A 27,134-nucleotide genomic window follows, 5' to 3' on the forward strand; every position below is an offset into this window, starting at 1 on the left:
AAAAATCAGGAAATGCCAGATGTAGGTAGCCCTGACTTATAAACTCAGTTATAGGGAGGATGAGGCTGGTTCACCTCTTGAGGTTGGGAACTCTTAACCATGGTGGGCTATGCTGATCAGGTGTCCACACTAATTTCAGTATCAATATGGTAATTCCCCTACCATGGATGGAGTACCAGATTGCCTAAGGAAGGGGAAGACCAGCCCAGGTTGGAAACAGGGCAGGTCTAAGTTCCTGTGCCAATCAGTATTGAGATCTGGCCCATGAGTAGCCCCTGTTTCCAGCCCTGATGAGATGGGGAGATGCAGTTTTTTAAAAAAGAAGGAAAAGGAAAGAAAAAAGTCGAGAAAGAGAGAAGGAAGATTGTGATAGAATACCACTGTGCTGTAAGAAATGATAAGTTGGTTGATTTTAGAAAAACATGGAAAGACTTGCACAAAATAATGAAAAGTGAAGTGAGCAGAATCAAGAGAATGATATAAATAGTAACAGCAATTTTTTAAAGAAATAATTATGAACAATCAAGTTATTCTGAGTGCTATAAATATTCAAATCAACGTAAAGAATCAATAAAGAAAGGTGCTATCCACCTCCAGAGAAAGAACAGATAAATAGAAGTGCACATAGTATAGTTTTACACATATTTATAAATCTACATTAAATGGTGATCTTCTGTAGTGTGAGGGTGAGGGTGGGGAGGGAGACAGTTTGGAACTTAAAATATAACAAAAAAAAATTGGGGGGGGTTAGGCAATGGGGTTAAGTGACTTGCCCACGGTCACACAGCTAGTAAGTGTTATGTGTCTGAGGCCGGATTTGAACTCAGGTCCTCCTGAACCCAGGGCCGGTGCTCTATCCACTGCTCCACCTAGCTGCCCTCTAAAAAAATAAATTTAAAAAAGCAGAGGAAAGAGAAAGAAAAAGTGAGGAAGGAAGGAAGGAAGGAAGAAAGAAAGAAAGGAAAAAAAGAAGAAAGGAAGAAAGAGAATATTTGAAGAGGCCCTGTGGTTTCACTGTCCAGAATCTAGGAACAGAGGATCTGTGCCCAGGTTCTGAGGAAAAATGGATCTCTGTAGTGAAAGTCTGTAAATGACATGACATGGCCTTTTGATACAACAAACAAGATAGTATTTCTGAGTTTCCAAGAAAAAGTGAATTTTAGACACCTTGAGGCATTAGCATAAAAGGCAGATTTTTCCCACAAAAAAAAAAAGAATGTGATAAGCTTGAACTTCTAACAATCATTGTAACTTTTCCCACAATTACATAGCTATTTTGTTCCAGGTAGAAAGAAAATGCTTTGGAATCAAACGTCCTTAGGCTCCATGCCATGGGTTTCCTTCCTTGTAAATGAAATTATCTGATTGTGAGATCTTTTTATTCTTCCAAAGCTAAGCTTTAAAGGTATCAAAGCCAGCTTTGTCTTACTCTAAATTTTCCTCTATACTATTAAGGTCAAATATGAGTATGCAACTAATTCTTTGTGTTCCATTAGAGTAGAGGACATTCCCAATAAGACACTCCATCTACCAATGCAAATTACAACCTACTCTGCAGCCTATACTCTTGGAAGTTCCAACAGGAGCACAGAGAGGCTAAGATACTTATCTCAGGGTCACACAGGCAATCCATGCCCAAGACAAGACTTGAACCCATATCTCCCAGACTGCAAGGGCAGTCTTCTATCTACTCTAAAATTCAACTTGTACTTTTAAAGATTATTGTTTAGGGGAGCTAGTTTCAGCAATTCTGCATAATACACAATGTGAGGCCCCATCGTCAATCTAGCCCTCAATCATATTCTAGTTCTGAAGCACTCAAGAATGCATGCTTTCCACTGCCTACCATGACTGATTTTTACTATGTCTCCAGGCAATTTGGCACAATGCTTGCTCAAGGAAGGAAATGGCATCAAAGAATATGAAAAATGCATTAGGAAATAAGTGCAAATGTGACCAGCTGAGGTTGAAGTTACTACCTCTTAGAAAAAGCCCATGCTATGTTTAGCCTCAATTATTTTCAGCCTGTAGGGCTGAATGACTATTATCAACGTGACATTAAAAGGTTCTTTTTCCTTAACAGATCTGAAGTTGACTCATTCTGTGGTCTTGAAACATGTGGCATAATTTTCCTACTTTTCTCTATCCCATCTTTGGGGCTTGATTTGATGACCTGCTCAGGCTTTCTTCTGACCATGCCACCACCAACACATTGCACCTGGCGAGACAGAAAGGCTGGGCATATTCAGAAGAGGAAATAAGTGTGGTGATTTCTTTGGAGGGAGGCATGCAAGGAGGGTGACTATAGAAATCTGACTTAAAAGAAGGATGAAGGGGCAGCTAGGTGGCACAGTGGATAGAGCTCTGGCCTTGGAGTCAGAAGGACCTGAGTTCAAATCCGACCTCAGACACTTGGCACTTACTAGCTATGTGACCCTGGGCAAGTCACTTAACCCTTGATTGCCTCATAAAAAAAATAATAAAATATAAAAAGGATGAGAGAGAGATAAGAAACTCGTTAGCAGTAGTCTGTCTGTCCCAGAAATGCTACAGCAACAGAAACTATCCTGACATCCATTAATATATGTACAGGCCCATGTGTTACTGGAATGGGAAAAGACTAACTTTCCCATAATGATGTAGGCTGAAGGTACAGATGCTATTTGGAAAAAGGAGGGATTATTGGGGGAAAGAAGGTGAGTTACCTGGATGGTAAGGAACCACGATGACAATCTGAAATACAGCAGGGGCAGTAGTGATGGTAGCAGCCAGAAGCATCTACTGTCAGGCCAATGTCAAAAAGTACCCAAGCCAAGTGGCCCATAGGAGCTGACAATTGGGATGCTATGCAGACCAGTGATGTTTGAGTGCTGCAGATACTGCCTTCACCAAAGTGCCAACTCTGCTAACACAATCAGGACTTTCCCTACTGGTGTTCTAAGTTTGTTTATGCAAAAAAAAAGGGGCTGACCCCTCTTCAAGGGAAAAAAGAGAAAAAAGCCCTATTCCTTTGCTAATTAGGATTCAGAGGCAAGCCCCAGTTCTCTCTTTCTGTGTCTCTGTCTCTCTGTCCCTCTCTCTGACAAGGCAGTCAGGGTTAAGTGACTTGCCCAGGATCACACAGCTAGTAAGTATCAAGTGTCTGAGGCCAGATTTGAACTCCGGTCCTCCTGGGCTAGTGCTCTATCTACCCCCAGTTCTCTCTTTATATGCTTTGTAATACATGTTTTGTGTTCAAATGTTAATTTATAATCTGGGTTGATTAGAGGCGAACTAAATACCCTACAAATGATCCATATTTAGATGTTCCTTGACAGCCAGACTTCAATGCAAGTATGAGGAGTGTTGGATCATGTGTGGGAATACGCCTGTAGGGGCCATCCCGTGGACCGGGTACCAGACCTCCCTTGGAAACTTCTAGGGACTCCAAGGGCAAATGGGAATCCAGGTTGAAGGTCTTAGGTGCTTTGGGGATAATGAAGCAATCCCCTTAACTGGCCACTGAACAGGAAGGGTAGATGGATCAGTGTACCTGTAAGAAGGAAGTGACTCCATTCGTATCATTCTCTTCCTTCAATGCTTTAGATAGCATCCTGTAACTCTGGGACTCTCCCCTGAGGGCGGGGGAGGGTAGACTTTCTCTACTCTGGCAGCCTGGCAACTGCCAGCTCATGCTGGCACTCAACCGTGTGAGGCTGAACCTGGGCCCCTGGCTGTCTCTGTTGTGTTGTACATCTTGTTCCACACCAGTCCATCCTCTACTCAGCTGTCAAACTGATCAAACTGATCCTAAAGCACAGATCTGACCACATCACCCCCTATTTAGTCAACTCTACTGGCTCTCTATTACTTCCATAAAATATAAAAATAAAATAAAAATTTAACTAAATAAATAATATATGAAATAATAAAAATGTTATACAAATATAAATTAAATATAAATGTTTTATATAAATTAATAATACATCTCTCCAGTCCTTCCATATAATATAAAATCCTCTATTTTGATTTTAAAACCTTCATAACCTGGGTCTTTCCTACCTTTCCAATCTTCTTACATCTTATAGGCCCCACCCCTCAGGTACTCTGATGCATCACACTGTATTACTTTGCACTACAGCCAGAGGTCCCCAATGGGTGATACCACCACCAGGGGGGAACTGGAATGATCAAGGGGGGCAGTAGTAGCCTCGGGTGCAACTGGGTGGCATTGAATAAAAATAAAGGTGTGGTAGAAGCACAAGGAAAGAAGAGAAGAAAATCGTGAAAAACCGTTCGTACGTGTTTCATCTGTTTTGTAATAGAGTTAATACCATAGTGATTATATTATTTTACAAACAAATACGCAAAATGCAAATTATAACCCATCAGTGGTCAAGTTCACTAACAGGTCTTAAAAAGCAAGTGTTGACAAGTGAGTGTGTCATACTTTGTCGGGAAGTCCAGCATGCATCTGGGCAGGAATATGAGCACATAATGATTTGTTTACTATATGATACTATACAGCTACATGATACAATATTATCATCAAAATTTCAATGCTAGAAAAAAATCAGAAATTTACAATAAATGAGATGCATCATTTAAAAAACATACATATTTTTGAAACAAAGCAAATTTCAAAAAAAAAATGGTTAAAGGGTTAAAGAAAGTAGATTTCCAGGGGGTGCTGAATAATTTTTTTTTTAAGTGGGCAGTAGGCCAAATAGGTCTGAGAACCTCTGCACCAGACACTCCATCTCCTCACTCTGGGCAGTGTATCTGGCTGTCCCCAGGCCTAGAATACTTTCTATCCTCATCTCCATATCCTAGCTTTTCTGGCTTCCTTCAAGTTCTAGCTAAAATCCCAATTTCTACAGGAAGCCTCTTCCAATCCCCATTATTACTAGCATCTTTTTCTCTACTTGTTATCTACAATCTGTCTTGTATATCTCAGTTTCCTCATCTGTAAACAACTCCAGTATCTTTGCCAAGAAAATACCAAATGGGGTCATGAGGAGTCAAACACAACTGAAAAACAACACCTGATTTCCTTTTTATATATAATCTTTATGTGTGTGTGTGTGTATGTGCGTGTGTATCTTTTTGTATATCTTTTACCCACCCTCATCCCACCCTTGACAGGAGGCAAAACTGACCTATAAGTATTTTTCCCTGGAGTACTGGGAGAACAAAATGAGCCCAAGAATATAAGAAAAGGAGCCTGACTCTTCTTTTAGGTGGCCAGACTCCTTAAGGAATGAACCAGAACGGACTTCTGGTGCCAAGATGGCAGAGTCAGGAAAGAATCCTCTAAAGCCCCCCTCCAATTTCCCTCCAAACAACTAGAAAACCTCCTCAGAACTGATGGAGGAGCAGGGAGTCAGCTTGCCAGCATGGCAGAAAAGGTCTGTCTCACAGGGTGGGAGAGAACAATGTCCCAGAGCAGCAGCAGCAGCAGCTAGCCTCACAGAAGGGGGCCTGCAGCAAGGCTTCAAGCCTAAGGCAATCCAAAAGTGAGGCCCCACCCTCCTGCAAATTAGCAGCCCTTAAAACCAGCCAGCAGTTTCTGCAACTCAGCAAAGTCCCATCCCAGCAACCCCACCCCCAGGACAAGCCACCAGGTAAGCCTTGACCCCACTGCTGACCAGTGAAGATCCGCCCCAGTACTGGCCAATAGCAAGACCCCACCCCTGGGGCCTAGCAGCTGAGAGACTCTAGTATCATAGCAACCCAGCAGCAAGCTCCCATTCCTGGAAAAGGACAGCCTCTAATCCCACACCCAGGGGAGGCCAACGGGGAGGCCCCACCCCCAGTATAAGCCAGAAGGGAAGCCTACCCTACAGAGAAAGCAAGCAGCTAAGCCCTGAAGCCCAGTGAAAGCCAGCAGTAAGACTCAGAGACCCAGCACAAAACACTTGGGAGAGTACAGGACTATAGCCCAATTTTCACACAGAAACACCAAGTCACAAAAAAAGGCAGAAAAAATTGAGAAAAAAAAAAGAACTTGACTAGAAAGTTACTACGGTGACAGGGAGGATCAAGGCATAAATTTAGAAGAGGATAATAGTATCAAAATGGCTACATGTGAAGCCTCAAAGAAAAACGTAATTTGGTCTCAGACCCAAAAAGAATTCCTGAAAGAACATAAAAAGGATTTAAAAAAGCAAATTAGAGAAGTAGAAGAAAAAATTGGAAAAGAAATGAGAGTAATCCTGAAAAAAGAGTCACTAGAGCATAGGGAAAAGATATACAAAAATTTACTGAGGAAAATAACTCCCTAAAAAATAGAATTGGCCAAGAAGAAAAGGATGTACAAAAGCTCACTGAAGAAAATAACTCCTTAGACATTAGAATTGAACAAGCAGAAATTAATGACACTATGAGACATCAAGATGCAATAAAACAAAATTTTAAAAAGTAAAAACAGAGAAGAAAATGTGAATTTTTTCATTGGAAAAATAACTGACCTAGAAAATAGATCCAGGAGATATAAGAATTATTGGACTACCTGAAAGCCATGATTAAAAAAAAAAGGCCTGGACACACATCTTTCAAGAAATTATCAAAGAAAACTGATATATTAGAACCAGAAGGCAAAATAAAAATTGAAAGAATCCACCAATCATTGCCTGAAAGAGATTCCAAAATGAAAACTCCCAGTAACATCATATCCAAACTCCAGAGCTCACAGATCAAGGAGAAAGTAGTGCAAGCAGACAAAAAGAAATAATTCAAATATTGTGTAGCTACAATCAGGATTACATAAGATTTAGCAGCTTGAACAAGCCATCAACGAACTTCCTAAGAAAAAATCCCCAGGACGAGATGGATTCACAAGCAAATTCTACCAAATGTTTAAAGAGCAATTAATCCCAGTGCTATATAAATTATTTGGGGAAATGGGCAAAGGGGTCCTAGCAAATTCCTTTTATGATATAAATGTGGTGCTCATGCCCAAACCAGGAAGAGCCAAAATAAAGGAAGAAAATTATAGACCAATTTCCCCAATGAATATTGATGCAAAAAAAAAATTAAATAAAATACTAGCAAAGAGATTATCACAACATATTACAAGGATCATACAACAACTAGGTGGGATTTATAGCAAGAATGCAGGGCTGGTTCAATATTAGGAAAATTATCAGCATAATTGACCACATAAATAACAAAACCAACAGAAATCATATGATTATCTCAATAGGTGCAGAAAAAGCCTTTGAAAAAAAATAGCAAATAGTATGCTTCGATCTGCATTCAAACTCCATAGTTCTTTCTTCTTTGTGGATAGCATTTTCCATCACAAGGCCTTTGGAAATGTCTTAGATCCTTGTAATGCTGAGAAGTATTAAGTCTATCAATATTAGTCATCACACAGCATGGCTGTTATTGTGTACAATGTTCTCCTGGTTCTGCTCACTTCACTCAGCATCAGACCATACAAGTCTTCCAGGCTTTTCTGAAGTCAGCCTGTTCATCATTTCTTATAGCACAATAGTATTCCATTACACACAACTTGTTCAGCCATTCCTCAACTTATGTGCATCCTCTCAATTTCCAATTCTTTGCCACCACAAAAAGAGCTGCTATAAATATTTTTGTACATGTGAGTCCTTTTTCCATTTGGATGACCTCTCTGGGATATAGCCCTAGAAGTGCTATTGCTAGGTCAAGGGTATGCACATTTTTATAGCCCTTTGGGCATAGTTAACAATTGGGAATATTAATTGCTCATGGGTAGGCTGAGCCAATATAATAAAAATATTAATTATACCTAAATTTCACCTATTTATTCAGTGCCATACCAATCAGGCTACCAAAAAATTATTTTATAGAGCTAGAAAAAATAACAAAATTTATCTGGAAGAACAAAAGGTCAAGGATATCATTGGAATCAATGGGAAAAAAATACAAAACAAGGTAGTATAGCTGTACCAGAACTTAATGTATTATAAAGCAGTAATTATCAAAACAGTCTGGTATTGGCTAAAAAATTGAGTGGTAGATCAATAGAGCAGATTAAGTACATGACCTAGTATATGATAAACCCAAAGATCCAAACTTTTGGAACAAAAATCATTATTGGACAAAAACTGCTAGGAAAGCTGGAAAACAGTATGGCAGAAACTAGGTATAGACCAATATCACACACTGTATACCAAGATAAGGTCAAAATGGGTACATGATTTACACTTAAAGGGTGGTATCATAAGCAAATTAAGAGAGCACTAAATAGTCTGTCAGATTTATGGATAAGGGAAGAATCTGGGACCAAAGAAAATATAGAGAGCATTACAATATGTAAAATAGATCATTTTGATTATATAAAATTGAAAAGTTTTTGCACAAACAAAACCAATGCAACCAAAATTATAAGGAAAGCAGAAAACTGGGGAAATTTTGATGTAACAAGCATCTCTGATAAAGGTCTGAGGTAGGATTTGAACTCAGAGCTTACTGACCCAGGTCCACCACTGTACCACCTAGGGGTCTAATGTCCATTGAACAAAATTATTAATGGAAAATAAAACATGAAAAATGTTGTTAATAAAATGACCTAGTTAAGAAATAAAATCATTGCTATCCTCCCTATCCCATCATCTAAACACTCCTTAGGATCTTGAGTTCTTTTCAAAAAGGGTTGCATACAGTAAAATGAACTAACTGCTTTGTAGTGAAGCCATTTAATGAGCTCATAATTATTTTAACCTGTCCCTGACAGCATATCAGAAACAGAGGTTTGAGTGCATATATTGTCATGATGTCCTGGTTAGTTTTGCTGAACTGTTTTTCTCCTTTTCATTTTTGTTTTAATTTTTTTTGTTAGAAAGCATGACTCATTGGACAGGGAAGGAAAAAGGATATATTTTGAAATTAAGGTCATATTAAGGGGCAGCTAGGTGCCAAAGTGTACAGAGTGCTGGCCCTGAAGTCAGGAAGACTCATCTTCCTGAGTTCAAATCTGGCCTCAGACACTTACCAGCTGTGTGACCCTGGGCAAGTCACTTAACCCTGTTTGCCTCAGTTTCCTCATCTATAAAATGAGCTGGAGAAGGAAATGGCAAACCACTCCAGTATTTTTACCAAGAAATGACCAAATAGGGTCATGAAGAGTCAGATATGCCTGAAAAATGACTAAACAACAAGATATGTTAATGACAAATTAAAAATTTTTAAGAAACAAAGGTTTGTGTTCCATATTGAGAAATTCGATTGAAAATCAAAACTAAGGAAATTCAAGTCACCTATCTGTTTACCTATTCCCCCAATGGTTTAATGAAAGACAAACTACTATTATATCCACTGACATATTTTTTCATTAAAAAACCAACAACCCTAAACTAGAAAACAAAATTAAATGGGGAAAGGAGCCATCCATTAACTAACATTTGCAATCTTAAAGCTCATCCTAACCCTAAGTGAAATTAAAACAATAATGCCTACCAGCAATAAATAGCCATGGACTTAGAACTGACATGTGAACAATGTCATTACAATGTTATCAGATCTTTCAATCAAATCCAATTTCTAGTAATCCAGGAAGCACATGAATTTCATTCCTGTTTTACAGACGGGGATATGAAATCATAGAAGATTGATTCCATTATTTTAACAACCGTCAGGACCTAGAGCAAAGACAATTAATTAGAACAAAACCTCTTGTGTGCCTTTGATCCTATCAGCTCTGCTCTAATCAGCCTATCTTTTTCTAATCTTCAACTTCTTTGTCTATTGGCACCTTCCCTACTGCCTTCAAATATCCCCCAAGTCTTCACTCCATCCTTAAAAACTCTTCATTACAGGCTACCATCCCCTGAAGCTATACTCACTCTTACAGATATCTCTTTCTCAGCCAAACTGTTAAGCAAAGTTGTCTGTCCTGCCATAAACTCCTCAATCTCTAATCTGGTATCAGAAATTTTCTCCAGTTACCAATGATCCCTTAATTGCCAGATCTGCTGGTCTTTTTTCAATCCTCATCCTTTCTCCAAGTATCTATCTGCTGTCTTCACAACACCTGACCCCACCCTGCTCCTGGATTGGCTCTCCTCTCTCAGGACTTTCATAATACTACTTTCTCCTGGTTCTGCCCCTACTTCTGTGGCCCCTCCCCTTTGCTGGTTCATCATCCAAACCATGTCCTCTCACTGTGGGTGTTCCCCAAGGCTCTGTCCTAATCCCCTTACTCCTCTCTCCACACTTTCTCTCTTGGTGAAACTCATCAGCTCCCTTGAGGCTAACTATCATCTCTACGATTACTCCCATATCTTTTTTTTTTCCAAACTCCCATATCTTTATATCCAGTCCCAGTCTCTCCTATTGCACATGTCAAACTACTGGATATCCCGGGGTTCACCTCAAATTCAATCTGTCCAAAACAGATCTCATTAACTTCTCTAACCACCCACCCCCTCTTCCAAATTTCACCTATTTCTTTCAGAGGCACCAGTATACATTCTTCCAGGCTCTCAAGTTTATAACCTTATCCCTCCCTCACCTCACATACATATCCAAACCGTTGTTAAATCTTGCCATTGTTTTCCTTTGCAATCTCTCAAATCTGATCCCTTCTCTCTACGCACACAACTACCACTTTAGTCTAGGCCTTCATCTTCCTGTCGTCTAAATTATTTTAACAGCTTCCTAACTGGTCTTTCTGTTTTCCAGTCTCTCACCACTTCAATCGATCCATCACACTGCTATCAAAGGGAGTTTCCTCAAACAGAAATATGAGCATAGCATTTCCCAACTCAGTCAACTCCAATGGCTTTATACAGCCTCTATAATCAAATGTAAACTCCTCTGCTTGGCATTTTAAAGCCTGTTTGCTACTTTGTCATAACCTGTATTGTATATTATTCACCCTTCCACTGTGTGTGATCCAGCCAAACTGTCCTCTCTCTTCCTCTCTGATGACACTCCATCTCCCATCTCCAGTTTTTTGCACTGGCAGTCCCTAGACCTGGAATACACTCTTTCCCTCCCTCCTTACTTCACCTCAATATCCCTTTCTCTTCCTTCAAAACAACCCAAGCAGTTCCTACATGAAACTCTTCCTGCTCCCCTCAACTGAGTTCCTCCCCTCACTATGCCATATTTATTCTATCAATCTGTCTGTCTGTGCTTTGTATTTTTTATATCCATCAGTCTCTCTGTCTGTCTGTATCCTTGTTGTATCTCCCATCAAAATGTAAACTCCATAGGAATAGGGATTATTTCACTCATCGTATTTGTGGCACCAGAATCTAGCACAATGCCTGCTGTTTGACTGATGGGTTGGTAAAAACTTTGAGAGTTGCTGTGGCCGAAAAGGTAATTAGATATGGAAGCCAAAAGAAAAAAAGTAAAAAGTCCCATTCTCACTGGCTGATTTTAAGCATTTTTGAAGCACCCACTTCAGACACTGTAATTGAGCTAAGGCCAACACTTCGTTAGGCTGGGCCTTTGACATGATAATTATATAAACAGGAAACCTCTCTCTTGGAACAAATACTGAGAGCAGGTGCTGCCCTCCTTCACAGGACAGGAGTGAACGTTTCCTCTTCCCTTGTACTGTGGGCAGTTGAGGGGAGGGACTGTCTGAAAGTTCCACTTCAAGAGGTGGCCATGAAAGAAACAGATTGCTTGTGTATTGCTTATTGTGTATTGTGTATTGAATATTGCTAATGAGGGTAATGGATGAAAACAGACCAGCCTTGGTGCAGCAAGAATGCTGTGAGCCGTGCCATGAGAAGATGAGGAAGAGGCAGCCTGAGACGGACTGGGATGGTAGGACCACCATGATGTCTTGTCCTTAACTCTCTTCTCTATTTGAGTGGGTCAAAGGTACTGGGGAGAGGAGAGGGGGCTTGTCATGGTACTGACATTGGCCTGGGCCATGAAGGGCCTCAAGTTATTACACAGGCCCACACATATCTATGTATATCAGTATAGGGTGAAAGCAATGAGGACGCCACCTTGTTGGAGTGGAAGGAAAACTACATTTAGCATCAGAGCATTAGGGTTCAACGCCCACCTCAGCCACTTATTCCCTGCGTGTGTAGCCTTGGCCAACCTATTTCACACTTTTGGGCCTCAGTTTCCTTATCTGTAGAATAAGAGAAAATGAACTAGCTGGCCTTTAAAATCTCTCCCAGCCTTGTATTATGATTCTATAATTAGATTCAGCCCATTACTACTTATCTGAATTTTACCCCATGATTTTGTTCCTCATTCCTGAAGAAGGCTGAACCTGCAGCGATAACAGCTACACCAGCAAAGATGACAGAAGGCTCCTGGTGCCCTGGTCATGCCGGTTATTTGGAGCCAGATCTACAGGGCTCAGTTATCAGAGTCTTTGCCCATTTTCTAGCAAAAGTGGAAGAACATTTTAGCCTAAAGTGGCTCAAGTCTGAGATGCTGCCCTGTACATTTTTAAGAGCCGGAGTACCCTCTATTATTGGGGGGGGGATGAAGGGATAGGGATACTTTTCCTCAACTGGAAAAGGGAAATTCATTGCTCACTGACTATCAAAGGCCTGAGACAAACTTCTGAACTATGTCTGAGGACTCTCACACAGCACAGGATACCAAAGTTTTTATGATAAATACACAACAGGGGCAGCTAGGTGGTGCAGAGGGTAAAGCACCAAACTAGAAGTCAGGAAGATCTGAGTTCAAATGTGGCCTCAAACATTACTAGGTGTGTGACTCTGGGCAAGTCATTTCACTCTTATTTACCTCAGTTCTTCATCTGTAAGATGGGGACGCACTGGAGAAGAAAATGGCAAACCACTCCAATATCTTTGCCAAGAAAACCCCATGCATAATCGGACACAACTGAACAACAACAGAGAAGAGGCCCTTTGGGGAGTGTGTAATTAAGCTGGGCACAGTGGACAGAGTCAGGGCTAGAGTCAGGGAAATCTGAATTTAAATCCAGCCTCAGACAATTTCTAGCTGCATGACCCTGGGGCAAGTCACTTAACCCTGTTTACCTCAGTTTCCCAATCTATAAAATGAGCTGGTGGGGCAGCTAGGTGGTGCAGTGGATAGAGCACCAGCCTTGGATTCAGGAGGACCTGAGTTCAAATCCAGCCTCAGACACATAACACTTACTAGCTGTGTGACCCTGGGCAAGTCACTTAACCCCACTGCCTAGCCAAAATAAATAAATAAATAAAGTAAAATGAGCTGGAGAAGGAAATGGCAAACCACTCCAGTATCTCTGCCAAGAAAACCCTAAATAGGGTCGGTCACAAACAGTCAGACACAACTGAAAAACAGCTGAACTTGTTGTACCGAGAAATCAGTAAGCGAGACCCAGATGTAACTTAAAATGTGGATTTATTAGTGAGTGGCTGCAAGGGGTATGCACACCCAAATCAAGCAGCCCCGATCAGGGGTCAAGCTAGGGTTCATATGGAAAAGAGCATGGGAAAGAAATGCCAGGAACACTGATGAGGTAATCCAAAGGTGCAGGTGTCTTTGGGGGCTATGGATGGGAAAGTACAGGGAGTATACCAGACAGGGAGGAGGATGATCTTTGGAGTCTGACAGGAGGAAGAGTCCTTGGGCTGGCCAAGGACACCCCTGTCCCTCTGTCTTAATGAAAGAATGCTCTGCAACAAGGGAAAGCTTTCTCACAACCCAGGAACTTACTAAGGAATTGGGAGGCTTCCAGAGACATGATCTGAGGGCTGGGGCCTGAGCAGCCCAGCTCTGTGTAGCTGTACCAGGGAGAGAGATAAGGGTCATGCTGAGGCCCATGCATGAATAACTGCTAGGCTAAGTGTGCTTGGGCTGGGGAGTGGTTGTTAGAGACAGTGTTTCTGAGACTAGGGAGAAATTGGGGCACAAGTACAAGCACAAGCACCCGAGCACCCCAGCATTACGGGTCAGAGATCACACAAACCAGACCAGGTGTCCTGGTCTCTGGTATAAACATAATCATCTAAAGCAATTATATTGCAAGCTTTCTTATCCATTTGCATTGGAGGTACGGGCTATGCTGAGCTATGCAAGAGTACATTTCACTATTTTAGATTTAGTTTAGATTTAGGAGGAAAGAGGCTGGGGCAAGATTAAGCACCAACTTTGCTTTCCATGGCTTAAAGGGCCCTACTACCTAAATGGCAAAAAAATGTTCCGCATTACAAACTGAGTTGGAGAAGGAAAACTACCAGGACACTGGGGCTCTGAAGCACCAACAGGCAGAAAAGCATGTGGGTGCTGCTCTAGTTCTTAAGTGCTGAAGGGAAGAAAGCTCCCTCTGCTGCTCTCACAGCTAGTTACTGCCGCCTGTGCTGCCAGCAGGGGGATCAGAGTCCACATAGTAGGAAACTGAGGCCCAGCCAGTAGGAGAATGTTAGTGCAGTAGAAAGAGAAGTATGTTCAGAGTTTCAGAACTGGCTCTGCCACTTTTTCCATGTGAATCTAGGCAAATCACTTAACCTCTCTTGTCCTCCATTCCCTGCTAGGCAATATGAAAGTGTTATATTAGACAACCTCTCATAAGGTCCCCTCGTCAGCTCTACATCTGCTATGAACAGGCAAAAGGTCCAAGGCTAGGATTTTTACTGACCTCTCATATACTCACCAGGGAACAGTTCTAGGGATATTGCAATAATGGGGGAGGGGGAGAACTGGCATTTATGGTCAAGCACTTTTACAAACATCTCCTTTCATCTTCACAGGGTTGCTATTAGTACCTCATTTTACAGATGAGGATACTAAAACACAGCTTAAGTGACTTGCCCAGGGGTCGAATAGCTAGTACCTAAGGATGAATTTGAACTCAGGTGTTTCTGACTCACAGGCCCAGAATCCACTTGGCCACCTAATAATAGCTTCAGTCTAGCAAGGCTCCTCTGAATGGCATCAGCTCAGCTCTCTCTCCTATCTTCCTTTTCCCAGAGGAAAGCATCACCAACCAATGGGATGCCAGGAAACTCTTCCCAAGAATAGCCTGTTTGACATCAGCATGTTTACTCCAAACCCACCTGCAGGATGTTCAACCTTTAGCCAATTAAGAATTCCCCTTGTCTCTTTCTCATAACCCCCTGAAAAAGCTGCCCTTGACTGGTACTGCCTTTTTTATTGTTGATACTGCATCATGAAACTATTCTTTAGAATCCCAGGTCAGAAAACGTCACCACCACAAAATGAGATGACTGAGGAGGACATAAAAGGAGCAGAATGGGAGAATAATCCTGAACTTTTCTAATAATCCTACACACCCACACATACACACACAAACTCCCACCAACCACTTTTGCTTGTTTTCATTTCCTTTATCAAGCGCATCAGTTTCACCCCCAGACCCCACCTTCTCCCCTACCCCAAAGAGGCAGCCCAGCTGTGATGCAGGTGGTCAGGTTCAGTTTCACCAGGAGGAAGAAGCTAGAACAGGGATTGGTATTAAGAGCTTTCCTGCCCTCCCCTTCCTCCCCACCTCACCCCACCGCATCCCTGGGGTCCCTGCTAACTCACCAAAAAGATGATGCTGAGCAGCAGAAGCACCGTCTTGGAGGTGATCATCCCACAGTCCATGGTGACTATGGGACTCGGGGCCAGCATCAAGGTCGGTGATGTGCCTGCCAGCCTGGTACAGAGAAGTCTGTGTTGGGTTTCTAGGCTCCCACTTTTCTCAGTATCTTGGCTGAGTTTGAGCCTAATTCAATCACATGATTTACATATCATCCTACCCAGTCACATGCTTCCTAATGCACAGAATAAAACAAAACAATCACTGTCCAGGTCAGGACACAGCACAGTTTCTCATCTTTGTTGCCATTTTGCTCTAAAACAGAGAGCTCTGAATGAAATCAAGAAACTCCCATGGGCAGTGCCACAAAGTAACCTCAGTCTGTTCAAAGTCAGCCCTGTCCAAGAACAGCTTCATTTACCTTCAGCTGTACGTGATTAAAAAAACCAACCAACCTTTGCATACTTCCAAGAATGTAACAAACTAATTAATGGTTGTAATAACTGAAAAGTCAGTGAAGATACAAAATAATTTTTTATTAAAAAAATACCCAATTTCTCATTCACATATTTCCAAGAATGTAACAAACTAATTAATGGTTGCAATAACTATAGTCAGTGAAATATATAATAATTTTTATGTAGAAAAAAATCCCCAAAGTAACAAACTAAATAATGGTTGTGATAACTGTAAAGTCAGTGAAATATATAATTAATTTTTTATTTAGAAAAACATCCCCAAATGTTACTAATTAATGGTTGTAATAACTATAAAGTCAGTGAAATACAAAATAATTTTTTTAGAAAGAAAATCCCCAAATTCTCCATCTATAAATATTTCAAAGCCTTATGAATTAAGACAAATAAAAATATATAATAATTTTATAAGTCAAAATATCCAAGAATTACAGACTGGTCCACTAAGTCTGTCCCTTTCTTGCCTCCCCTTGCTAGGCAGTGAGAGTTATTGTGGTGTAGAGGACTGAGAGGAAGTCAGTTCTGGGATACTGATGTTGGTTAAGGTAACAGGATATGATGGGAAGGGCACTGATCTTGGAGTCACATGACCACAGTAAGTGCTTTCCCTTCAAGATATCATCTGACCACATCTTCCTTTTACATGTACTCCACCTCCCCCTCCCCACCCCCCACTCAATGAACTCTGTGGATCCCAGATCAAATATAAAGCTCTTCATAACCTGGCCCTTCCTGCCTCTCCAGCCCTTTTACACCTTTATCTCACCCCTTCAGCACGAACCTAATGCTATTGCTCCCATTCAACTCTCTTCTCCCCACCCTGTGAACTGGTTCTCTTCCCACACCTATATAATGATATCCCTTGCCTCCTCACCTGGACCTGGAGGTATACTGGAGTTAACTCCAACTAGCTCTCACTACAGCTGACTGTTAGAAATCAGTCTATCTACACCTCAGAAATCATTCTACAGATCAGAACTTGATTTATGGTTTTGTTGATTTCTAGACTTAAGAAAATGTTTTTTGTTTGTTTGTTTTGGCTTCTTAGGCAATTGGGGTTAAGTGACTTGCCCAAGGTCACACAGCTAGTGTCAAGTGTTGGGTCTGAGGTCGGATTTGAACTCAGGTCCTCCTGACTTCAGGGCCGGTGCTCTATCCAGTGCGCCACCTAGCTGCCCCTAGACTTAAGAAAATGTTAACACAAATTAAAATTTAAAGTGTATCCTGTGCTACATCTTCTTCTCCCAGAAAGGCAGTTGTTAAATATTTTACACCCTTGTTCCACCTCTTCATTCCCCTATTTCCTTTAAGTCTTAATTTAAATCTCAGCTTTTACTCAAGGCCTTGCTTGGTCCACCCAGCAGCTAATGCTGAGATGACCTCCCTTCTACCTTGGATAGAGGGGGACAGAGAGAGAGAGAGAGAATATGTAGATAGATATATATAGATATATCTCTCTACATATCTATCTATACATTTATCTATCTATCTATATCTGGTATGTATCTACAGTTATTTACATGATTCTGTTGTTTCCCATCATAAACTGTTTGAGGGTAGGGATTATTTTTACCTTTCTCTGTATCCTCAGCACTTAGCCCAGTCCCTGGCACCTAATAAGTATTTAATAAATACTTCTTCATTGATTGAATCCTGGCTCTTCAGCTTACTAACCTGTATGGTATAGGCAGGGACAATCATATGGGAAGCTTAGGAAGGGGTTTGGGATTATGAGGCAGCAGGTAGAGTCCCACAGTAATAAATGTGCATGCATGCACAACATAGGATCGCAGAGAGAGACTTGGAAAGGGCCTTTGGAGATTTAGTTCAACCGTTAATTTTACAGAAGAAGAAAATAAGTCCTAGAGAGGTGAAGTGATTTGCCTACCATTACACAGGTAGTACATGATAGAGCTGGGATGTGAATCCAGGTCTTCTGTTAGCATCCTTTCCATACTATTATAGACAAATTAGGTGGCATAGTGAATAGAGCACTAGATCTGGAGTCACAAAGAACTGAATTCAAATTTGGCCTTATCAACTAGCAATATGACACACACCTTCCTTCTCCCTCTCCCTTCCTCCCCTCCTCCCCGCCCCCCACCCACCCACCCCGGGAAGTCACTTAACCTGTCTGCCTCAGTTTCCTCAAGGTCACACAGCTAGTAAGTGTCAAGTGTTGGGTCTGAGACTGGATTTGAACTCAGGTCCTCCTGACTTCAGGGCTGGTGCTCTATCCACTGAGCCACCTGGCTGCCCCTAGACTTAAGAAAATGTTAACACAAATTAAACTTTAAAGTGTATCCTATGCTACATCTTCTCCCAGAAAGGCAGTTGTTAAATATTTTACACCCTTGTTCCACCTCTTCATTCCCCTATTTCCTTTAAGTCTTAATTTAAATCTCAGCTTTTACTCAAGGCCTTGCTTTAAATTTGATCATTAAGTATGAAATGGGGCAGGCATGCTCAGTTCTTTGGGCACTCGCTGGGAAAGACCATTGTTGGGAGCCAAGTCCTTATGGAAAATCTCTAAGTCCTTATAGACTTAAGGGGTCAGTAGGTATAGAGGCCTGCCTCGGGATAAATGCTTCCTTGACTCTTGCTCCAATTCCACTTGTTATAGTTTGTTGATTCCAAGTTCTCACTCATGACCAGCCTTGAGGCCAGGTGGCTGACTTGTGCAGATAATACTAAGAACTGTACAGGGAAACAATAGATATGGATTTTGGCATTAAAACTACTTTCTCATGAGGAAATAAGGATCTTTAGCTGCTTAGTTTGTGTGTTATTAATTAGTGCTTGTAGATCATTTCTCATGGTACAAAGCTGTTTTTCTATGGGTATATAATGAGAAAACTCCTGAAATAAACTAGTCTTGAGCATTAATCTCTAAGACTCACCTAGCCCAACTTTTCTTTCTCCATTTTTCCTCACCGCTCTGTCCTACACCATGCCAGCTACTGGCAGACCGTGATGGCAGGAGGGAATGAGACTGTAATCACACTTTAATAAGGCACAGAGGGTACAATTAAAACAACTTTGAGATATTATCTCACACCTATCAGATTGACTAAAATGGTAGAAGAGGAAAATGACTAATGTTGGAGGGCACGTGGAAAAATTGAAACATTAATACACTATTGGTAGAACCAGGAACTGATGCAACCATTGCAGAAAGCAATCCGGAATTATAAGTTATAAAACTGTACATACCCTTTGACCCATCAATACCACACTATTAGGTCTGTTTCCCAAGGTGATCAGGGGAAAAGGAAAAGAACCTACATGTTCTAAAATGCTTATAGCAGCTCTTTGTGGTGGCAAAGTACTAGAAATTGGTGGGGTGCCCATCAGTTGGGGAATGACTGATCAAGTTGTGGTATATGATTGTGATGGAATATTACTGTGCATGAAACAATGAAAAGTGAAGTGAGCAGAATCAAGAGAATATCGTATACAGTAACAGCTATACTGTTTGAAGAATAATTGTGAACAACCAAGTTATTCTGAGTACTATAAATACTCAAATCAATTTAAAAGGCCCTATAATGAAGATGCCATGCATTTCCAGAGAAAAAACTGATAAATAGAAGTATGCATAGTATGGTTTCACATATATTTATAAATGTGTGTCAAATGGTGGCCTTCTCCAGTGTGAGGTGGGGAAGGAGAGAGGGTTCAGCACTTAAAATGTAACAAGAAATTAAAATTTAAAAAATAAGGCACAGAAGGCATAGGGACAAACAGCACAAAAAAGTGCAGAGACAAGTGGCAAAAGGGGGATGGATGCAGAGGCAGAAACCATGGAGACAGGGATAAAGTGGTGAAGGAGGGCAGGCAGGCCAGTGTAAGGAAGAGGCTCAGGAGGGGAGAGGCGCAGAGAACACTCACATAACCCAGTGGGAAGCGCTCGGAAGCATGGAACCCATGGAGATGGACTTGTGCTCAGAGGGCCAGAGTTTGGGGTCTCATTTTTATAGGATTTGGGGGTGGGGGAGGGAAGAACAGACTAACTCTTCTCATCTGTACCACCTTGAGGGTTAATTCATTAACATATCCAAATTATCTCCAAGTTGTCAGTAAAACTTAAAAGTTAACATACATATGGCACCTTAAAGTTATCAGCACCAGTTGGTGTGCTGCTGGTCTTACTGCAGATGTCTGGAGTTCATCTGAGATTTACATATCATAGGACCAAAAAATCCTTAGCAGTGAAGTTTAGATGGCTTCCTCTGATTTAGCGCTTGTTATTACTGGGTTGTGATTTTTGGTTAACACATGATACAGTTTGATCTTTGGGACGGTCTGTACTTGACTTTAGTTCAATCTTTGCAATCTTATTTCTGGCTATTGTTACTTTATACTGTCTACTTGTAAACTTATTATAGTGACTAAAAGGGGAGATGGGGAGTGGTCGGGGGAACAGAACAAGATACAATTTTATTGTTATTTTATTTATTTATTTACTTAATTTTAGGCAATGGGGTTAAGTGACTTGCCCAGGGTCACACACCTTCTAAGTGTCAGGTGTCTGAGGCCAGACCTGAACTCAGGTCTTCCTGACTCCAGGGCTGGTGCTCTATCCACTGTGCCACCTATCTGCCCAAGATGCAATTTTAACACAACCTCCCAGAGTTGTTGTGAGGATCAAATGAGATAATATTGCAAAGTGCTTAGCACATAGTACCTGGCACATGGTAGGTGTTTAATCAACATTTGTTTTCTTACTTCCTAGTACTTTAACCTCTCATAATAATACACGTTCCCCAGACACCTAACAATATGTCCCAACAGCACTTTATAGTTTTGTCACCCACAAATTTAATCTGAAACTCTTCTTCAATCTATTGAGATTTTTAGCCTGTACATCTATCTTTTGGTTCTAGTAAGTACTTCTAATTGCATATTATATGAAGTTATCCCTTAATATCTTTCCTAAAATTCCCTCATTCAAGGGCAGCTAGGTGGCGCAGTAGATAGAAAGTCAGGAGGACTGAATTCAAATCTGGCTTCAGACCAAACATTTGACACTTACTAGCTATGTGACCCTGGCATGTCACTTAACCCAATCGCTTTAAAAAAAAATTCCCTCATTCAAGCTTTGAGTGTTACTTAATTCAGAGCTGGATGAGACCCGAAAGATCTAGTTCAATACCCTCATTTTGCAGAAAAGAAAACTAAGGCTGAGATACGTGACTTGTTCAAGGTCACACTGGTATGTAACTAGCAGAGTAGGAATCTGAGACCAGATCTTCCTGATTCAGATTTAACCTTCTTTCTACACAATATCCTGACCCTAGCTCTATACCATGCTAAGACTTAGTGACCAAGAATAGCTAGCTAAGTAATATTTATAACAGTGTGATTTAGGGTTTATAGAAAGTACTTTACAAATGTTATTCTATTTGTTCCTCTTAATGACCCTGGTGCTGTTGTTATTATCCCCAGCTATTTTACAGATGAGGAAGCTGAGGCAAAACAGGGTTAAGTGACCCTGGGGAAGTCACTTAACTCTGTTTGCCTCAGTTTCCTTTTCTATAAAATGACCTGGAGAAGGAAATGGCAAATCGCTCCAATATCTTTGCCAAGAAAACCCCAAATGGGGTCACACAGAGTCAAAAGCAACTGAAAGGACTGAACAGCACGGAGACCTAGCTGCCTAAGTTAACACCTAGGCTGACCAAGTTAGTTGGTAAACATTCATTGTATTCATGATTTTATGAACATCATAAAAGATCTCAAAACTAATCACAAATGAACTTTGGGTCAAAGGGAAAAATAGGACCAAAAAGAAATTAAGTAACTTACCCAGGTTCATGTAAAGGTTGTCAGCAGCCTCCAAGGGAACCACAGATGTCTGGATCTCAGTTCTCTTCTCTAGTTATTCAAAAGTCACCCTTCTCTAGTATAAGATTGGTGCTGTTGGTGACCAGCTTTCAAAGAGCCGGACTAGCCCAAAGTGCCAGAACAAAAGTGCAAAAGTCAGTACGTGCCCTCTGGAAATGCCCTCAATAGCTAATATTCATGATGCGGTACCTTTAACAGTTTAAAAGTAACAGGTGGCCAAATCCTGGCCCCATATATATATATATATAATATATATATATATATATATATATATATATATATATAATGTCACCTAAACTTAGTAAGGGGCCACAATGTGAACATGCTTCCTTGGTGTGTCACAGAGACCAAGTGGGGTGGAAATATCTTTGTCTTGGTATCTAATGTGAGTGAAGTAGATGATCTCACAATATGTGTTTGTGACCTGCAAATTAGGTTGCAATTCCATTACTTTGAGATAACACTACTGGGTCACCTAGGTGGCGCAGTAGATAGAGCACCAGCCCTGGAGTCAGGAGGACCTGAGTTCAAATTTGACATCATACACTTGAAACTTATTAGCTGTGTGACCCTGGGCAAGTCACTTAATCCTGTTTGCCTCAGTTTCCTCATCTGTAAAATGAGCTGGAGAAGGAAATAGCAAACCACTCCAGTATCTTTGCCAAGAAAACCCCAAAAGGAGTTATGAAGAGTTGGACATTACTGAAACAACTGAATAACAACAAATTTGAAAAGTCGAATCATTACATTTATAGCAATTTACTGTCTCCTATACTTGAGCACATTCCTCTACTGGGGAAAGGAAATCTAGTTATCCTCAAGTCTTCATTAACCTCAAGACAGTGTAAAATGAGGGGCAGCTAGGTGGCTCAGTGGATAAAGCTCCTTGGAGTCAAGAGGACCTGAGTTCGAATCCAGCCTCAGACACTTGACACTCACTAGCTACATGACCTTGGGCAAGTCACTTAACCCCAATTGCCTCACCAAAAAAAAAAAGTATAAAATGATTAAGTTTTGTAACTGCCCAACCTTCTAATCACAGGCTAAGAAGTCAGGTGAACTCAGGGGGAAATTCAATCCAATTCCACAAACAATGGTTAAACATAGAGTTGGAAATAAGTTGGGACAACTGGTGCTTTGCTCTGGAGTTTTGTCCTTATGAGAGAGAGCACATGTCATGGAAAGGTAGGCACTTCCTCCCAGCAATAGTCTATAGATCTTTGACCCTGGACCTTACATTCCTTCTTGTAAATCCCATTCCCTTGCTTAACCCTACCAGGGTCCTGTTGTTATGGTGTCATTCTCCCTGAACCCCCTTTTTCCTCTGCCACCACCATGACCACCAATCTCATGGCTTATAGGCATAAGGGATAGACTTTCCTCTCTGCTTACTTGATTGTGTTTACAATGGAACTGTCTTCTGTGTCCACTCTCAGTCATACTGCTTCTATTCCCCTTTAATGGATTATTTTCTGTACCAGTAGTGCCTAATGTTTTTGGTTCTGCAAATTCATTCCAACAACAAAAATAAATGTTGCAAGCTCTCCCCCCACCCTGATAATATAATATATTACTAATAATATTCTTTACAATTATGTACTGATTAAGGTGCCATTAAAAAAATTTAGCATGAGCGCCTTGAAACGCTAAATGGGAACCACTGTTCTGTACCAAGATCCTGCCCCTTTCAAATGATTTTTGCCCTAAAGTGGAGAGATGTCTAGTTATGGTTCTGATTAAGCACCTATTACATAGCAAGCATTGAATTTGATAGATTCTGATATGATCGTAGTGAAGGAATATATCAACATAGAGATGATAAAGACAGACAGATACAATGATAGATCAGTAGATAGATATAGAAGTTGACACAAATATAGATGATGAATGATGATATAGGTAATAGAAATATAGATGATATTGATATAGATAGAGATATAGCTAGATCATCTATTTAGCATTTCCTGTTTGCCAGGCACTGGGTTAAGTGCTGGGTTTACAGAAACAAGAAAGTTCTACTTTTTAGGGAGTTTATATTCTAGTGTAAAGATAAAAAAGAAAGGGGAAGTGGAAAGAGGGACAAAGAGAGAAGGGCAGAGGAGAAGAGAGGAGAAAGAAAGGAAAGGGAAGAAGGGGACCTTCAAGGGTGCCTGTCAGCTAAAGTGATGGTAGAGCAGAGTGGAGAGTTAGCTAAAAGTGAAGTGAGAACAATGAAGGGGACAACTGATGGCAATTCCAGGCTAGGACTCAGGAATTCTTTAAATCCAACACCCCAAAGCTCCTCCGGAAGCAAGAGGAGCATTACGTTATTAATTCTAATTCTATTTTGACATCTCTTTCCAGAGAGGCATGGACATTCCATAAGGACAATCTTCATTTGCCCTGATTCCAGTTACCTGAATTTGGGAGCTATGATGAATATATTAGGGATAGAGACTGGATCTGAGATTTCATTGATTTAGGGAACTGCTGGTAAGGAAAACTCCTTCTCTCATTGTAGGATAGTTCCTTCTTTGCAACTTACGGTTTTGGAGAGGCCAACCAAGATGGTGGGATAAGAGGAAGGACTCCATTCCAGCCTCCCACACTACTGTTTCAACAATGATCTAAGAATATCAGATTAAGAAGTAATAGAGAAATTGAAGGAGAAACTACAGTGAGTGATCTTTCCAGCCCAAGATCACAAAACAACCTCCAGGCAAGTGACTGGGGTAAGAACTACCATACAGGGGTGGCCTGGGACCATAGGCTCAGCACCCAGCACTCTGAGCTGTATCAGCAGTGCAGGGACAGCCAGAATGGATCTTGGACTCAGTCCTGGGTACAAGACAAATGCACAGGATCCACAGAGGGTCTTCCAGGGCCAAGAGGGGATCACAGACTCAGCTCTTGGTCTAGGCTAGCAGGTCCAGCTGGGAGCACAGATTCAGTGCCCTGAACTCCCAGCTAGGTCTGTAATACATAGAAACTCAGAGTGGACCACGAACTTAGCCAGGCTAACAGATCTTGGTCTGGAGCATGGATTAGCCCCCAGGGACCCCTGCAAGGAGAGTAAAGCAAGGACTCAGTCTTTTGCCAGGGAATCAGAGAAGAAGGTCTGGAATCACGGATTCAGCCCTGAAAGAGCTTCCAGGTAGGCTAGTAATGCCTTATTACTCAGAGCATATCACTAGGAGTATAACTAAAATTTAAAAAGATAAAGAGCTATTATGAGGTCAGGATTGCCTACGCCCCAAACCCAGAAGAAGAGAATAACTCCAAAGTGCATACAAGTGAAGTATCAAAGAAAAACATCAGTTGCTCATAAAATCAACTTGAATTCCAAAAAGAAAAAATGATGTGAATTTAAAAACTCACATTAAAATGGTATTATAAATTAAATGAGATTACTAGAAGAAAAAATGTGGAAAAAAAGAGAGAGAGAGAAAGCTATGGAAGAGAGTTGCGGGAAGAGAATTAATAGCTTGACACATAGATATGAAACCTTACCCAAGTAACTGACTTCTGAAAAATAGAATGAACCAAACAGAAGCTAATGACTCCATGAGACAAAAAAGAAATATTAAAACAAGGGGCAGCTAGGTGGCGCAGTAGATAGAGCACCAGCCCTGGAGTCAGGAGGACCTGAGTTCAAATCTGACCTCAGACACGTAACACTCACTATCTGTGTGACCCTGAGCAAGTCACTTAACCCCAATTGCCCTCACAAAAAAAAGAAAAAAAAGAAATATTAAAACAAGTCAAAAGATAAGGGGAAGATAGAAGAAAATGTAAAGTATCCCTTATCAAAAACAACTGACTTAGAAAATAGTTCAAGCGATAATTTATAAATCATTATACTATCTGAAAGCCATGTCCAAAAAGACCCTGGACTCCATATTTCAAGAAATCATGAAAGAAAACTGCCCAGATCTCTGAGAACTAAAGGGCAAAATGAGAATAGAATTCACCAGTTACCTCCTGAAAGAAACCCTAAAATGAAAACTCACAGGACTACAGCAGCCAAAATCTAAAGTTTACAGGTCAAAGAAAAAAAAAATACTGCAAATAGCCAGAAAGAGAGTTTAAGTGCCAAGAAACCAGTCAGAATTGTACAGGATTTAGCAGGTCCCACAGATTTATAACCAAGAATAATCTCTCCAGCAAAAATATAATCCTACGGGGGGGAGATGGACTTTTAATTAAATAAAGGATTTTCAAAAATTCGTAATGAAAAGACTGGATCATATTTTAAAGTTTGAAATATAAATATGGAAGTAAAGGAAATATAAAAACATACCTACAAAAGAGAAATCAGAAAAGACTTTATAATGATGATATATTTTGGGGCAGGGAGGAATGATCTAAGAATCCCCAAACAACTGTGATGTCAGCAGGGGCCACAGAGGGAGTCAAATAAGGTAGAGGTCCTGGAAGTGATTTTTGTTATGTTTTGATGATCTTAAATAAAGGAAAGGGAGGCAGAAGAAAGATATACTAGGGAAAAAGAGGAGAGGAATGGGGTGGGTGGATTATTATTTTACATAATGGAAAGGAGCTAGTAGAAGTCTATACACAAGAAGAAAGGGTGGAGGGAGCAGGCGTTACTTGAATCTCACTTTAAAATGATGCAGAATGAAGTGAGCAGAGCCAGGAGAACAATTTATACTACAAAAATAACACTTGAAAACCAAATAATTCTGAAGGACCTAAAAAGTGATCAACACAATAATCAACCACGGTTCCATTGGACCAACCTCCTGACAGAGAGGTGATGGATTAAATAGTTGAGCTAAGTTCCCATAGAATGCAGTCCTAAATTCGAAGTCCCACTTTTAATTCAAAATACAATGTGACTTTAGGAAAAGATGCAAATAAACTGCCACATGTAGTTGAAGGAAAGCAAGATCATTCCCAGCTGAGGGAATATCTGAGAAGGCTTCATAGAGGAGGTGACATTTGAGCTGGTCTTTGAGAATGAGTAGGATTTCAACAAGTGAAGATGGTAGAGTAAGGTAAATATGTGTGTGTTTGTGTGTGTATTATGTACATGTATATATGTACATTATGTATGTGTGTGTATATATATATTTTTTTCAGAATGAATTTGCTCATCCCAAATGGAAATGTTTCATATCAAAACATTGACTATAAGTGTAAAGTTGCCTGGTGCTATCTCCACCTCAATCGGCCAAATACTCTCTCTCTTTTTGTTTGTTTTTTACTAGACAATGAGGTTAAGTGACTTGCCCAGGTCTCACAGCTAGTGAGTACCACGTGTCTGAGGCCGGATTTGAACTCAGGTCCTCCTGATTCCAGGGCCGGTGCTCTATCCACTGTGCCACCTAGCTGCCCCTTTCTTTTCTCTCTCTCTCTCTCTCTCTCTC

The 27,134-nt window shown here is 40.8% G+C and overlaps 1 protein-coding gene and 1 long non-coding RNA gene across 4 annotated transcripts in view; one reads left to right on the forward strand and one right to left on the reverse strand.

Annotated features, from left to right (window-relative positions):
* The window catches only part of LOC110198144 (tetraspanin-36-like), a 56,468-nt gene extending 34,643 nt beyond the window's left edge, over nt 1–21,825 (reverse strand). For both annotated transcript variants that reach the window (XR_002321666.2, XM_020972314.2), the window contains exons 1-2: nt 21,730–21,825; nt 15,451–15,680 (exon numbers count right to left, since the gene is read on the reverse strand). Coding sequence is in view for 1 of the 2 variants with exons in the window: in XM_020972314.2 (XP_020827973.1) it covers nt 15,451–15,537 (87 nt within the window). In the remaining variant the exon portion in view is untranslated. The remainder of the gene's footprint in view (nt 1–15,450; nt 15,681–21,729) is intronic.
* Nucleotides 1–27,132, forward strand: part of LOC144456934 (uncharacterized) — a 68,015-nt gene extending 40,883 nt beyond the window's left edge. The window contains exon 3 of one of the 2 annotated variants that reach the window (XR_013486165.1): nt 24,269–27,132. This is a non-coding gene — a long non-coding RNA (uncharacterized LOC144456934). The remainder of the gene's footprint in view (nt 1–24,268) is intronic. The other variant, XR_013486164.1, reaches the window with a different exon arrangement.
* The last annotated feature ends 2 nt before the right edge of the window (nt 27,133–27,134 follow it).

The sequence above is a fragment of the Phascolarctos cinereus genome, unplaced genomic scaffold, assembly GCF_003287225.1.
Source record: "Phascolarctos cinereus isolate Bilbo 61053 unplaced genomic scaffold, phaCin_HiC Scaffold_4;HRSCAF=312, whole genome shotgun sequence".
NCBI lineage: Eukaryota > Metazoa > Chordata > Mammalia > Diprotodontia > Phascolarctidae > Phascolarctos > Phascolarctos cinereus.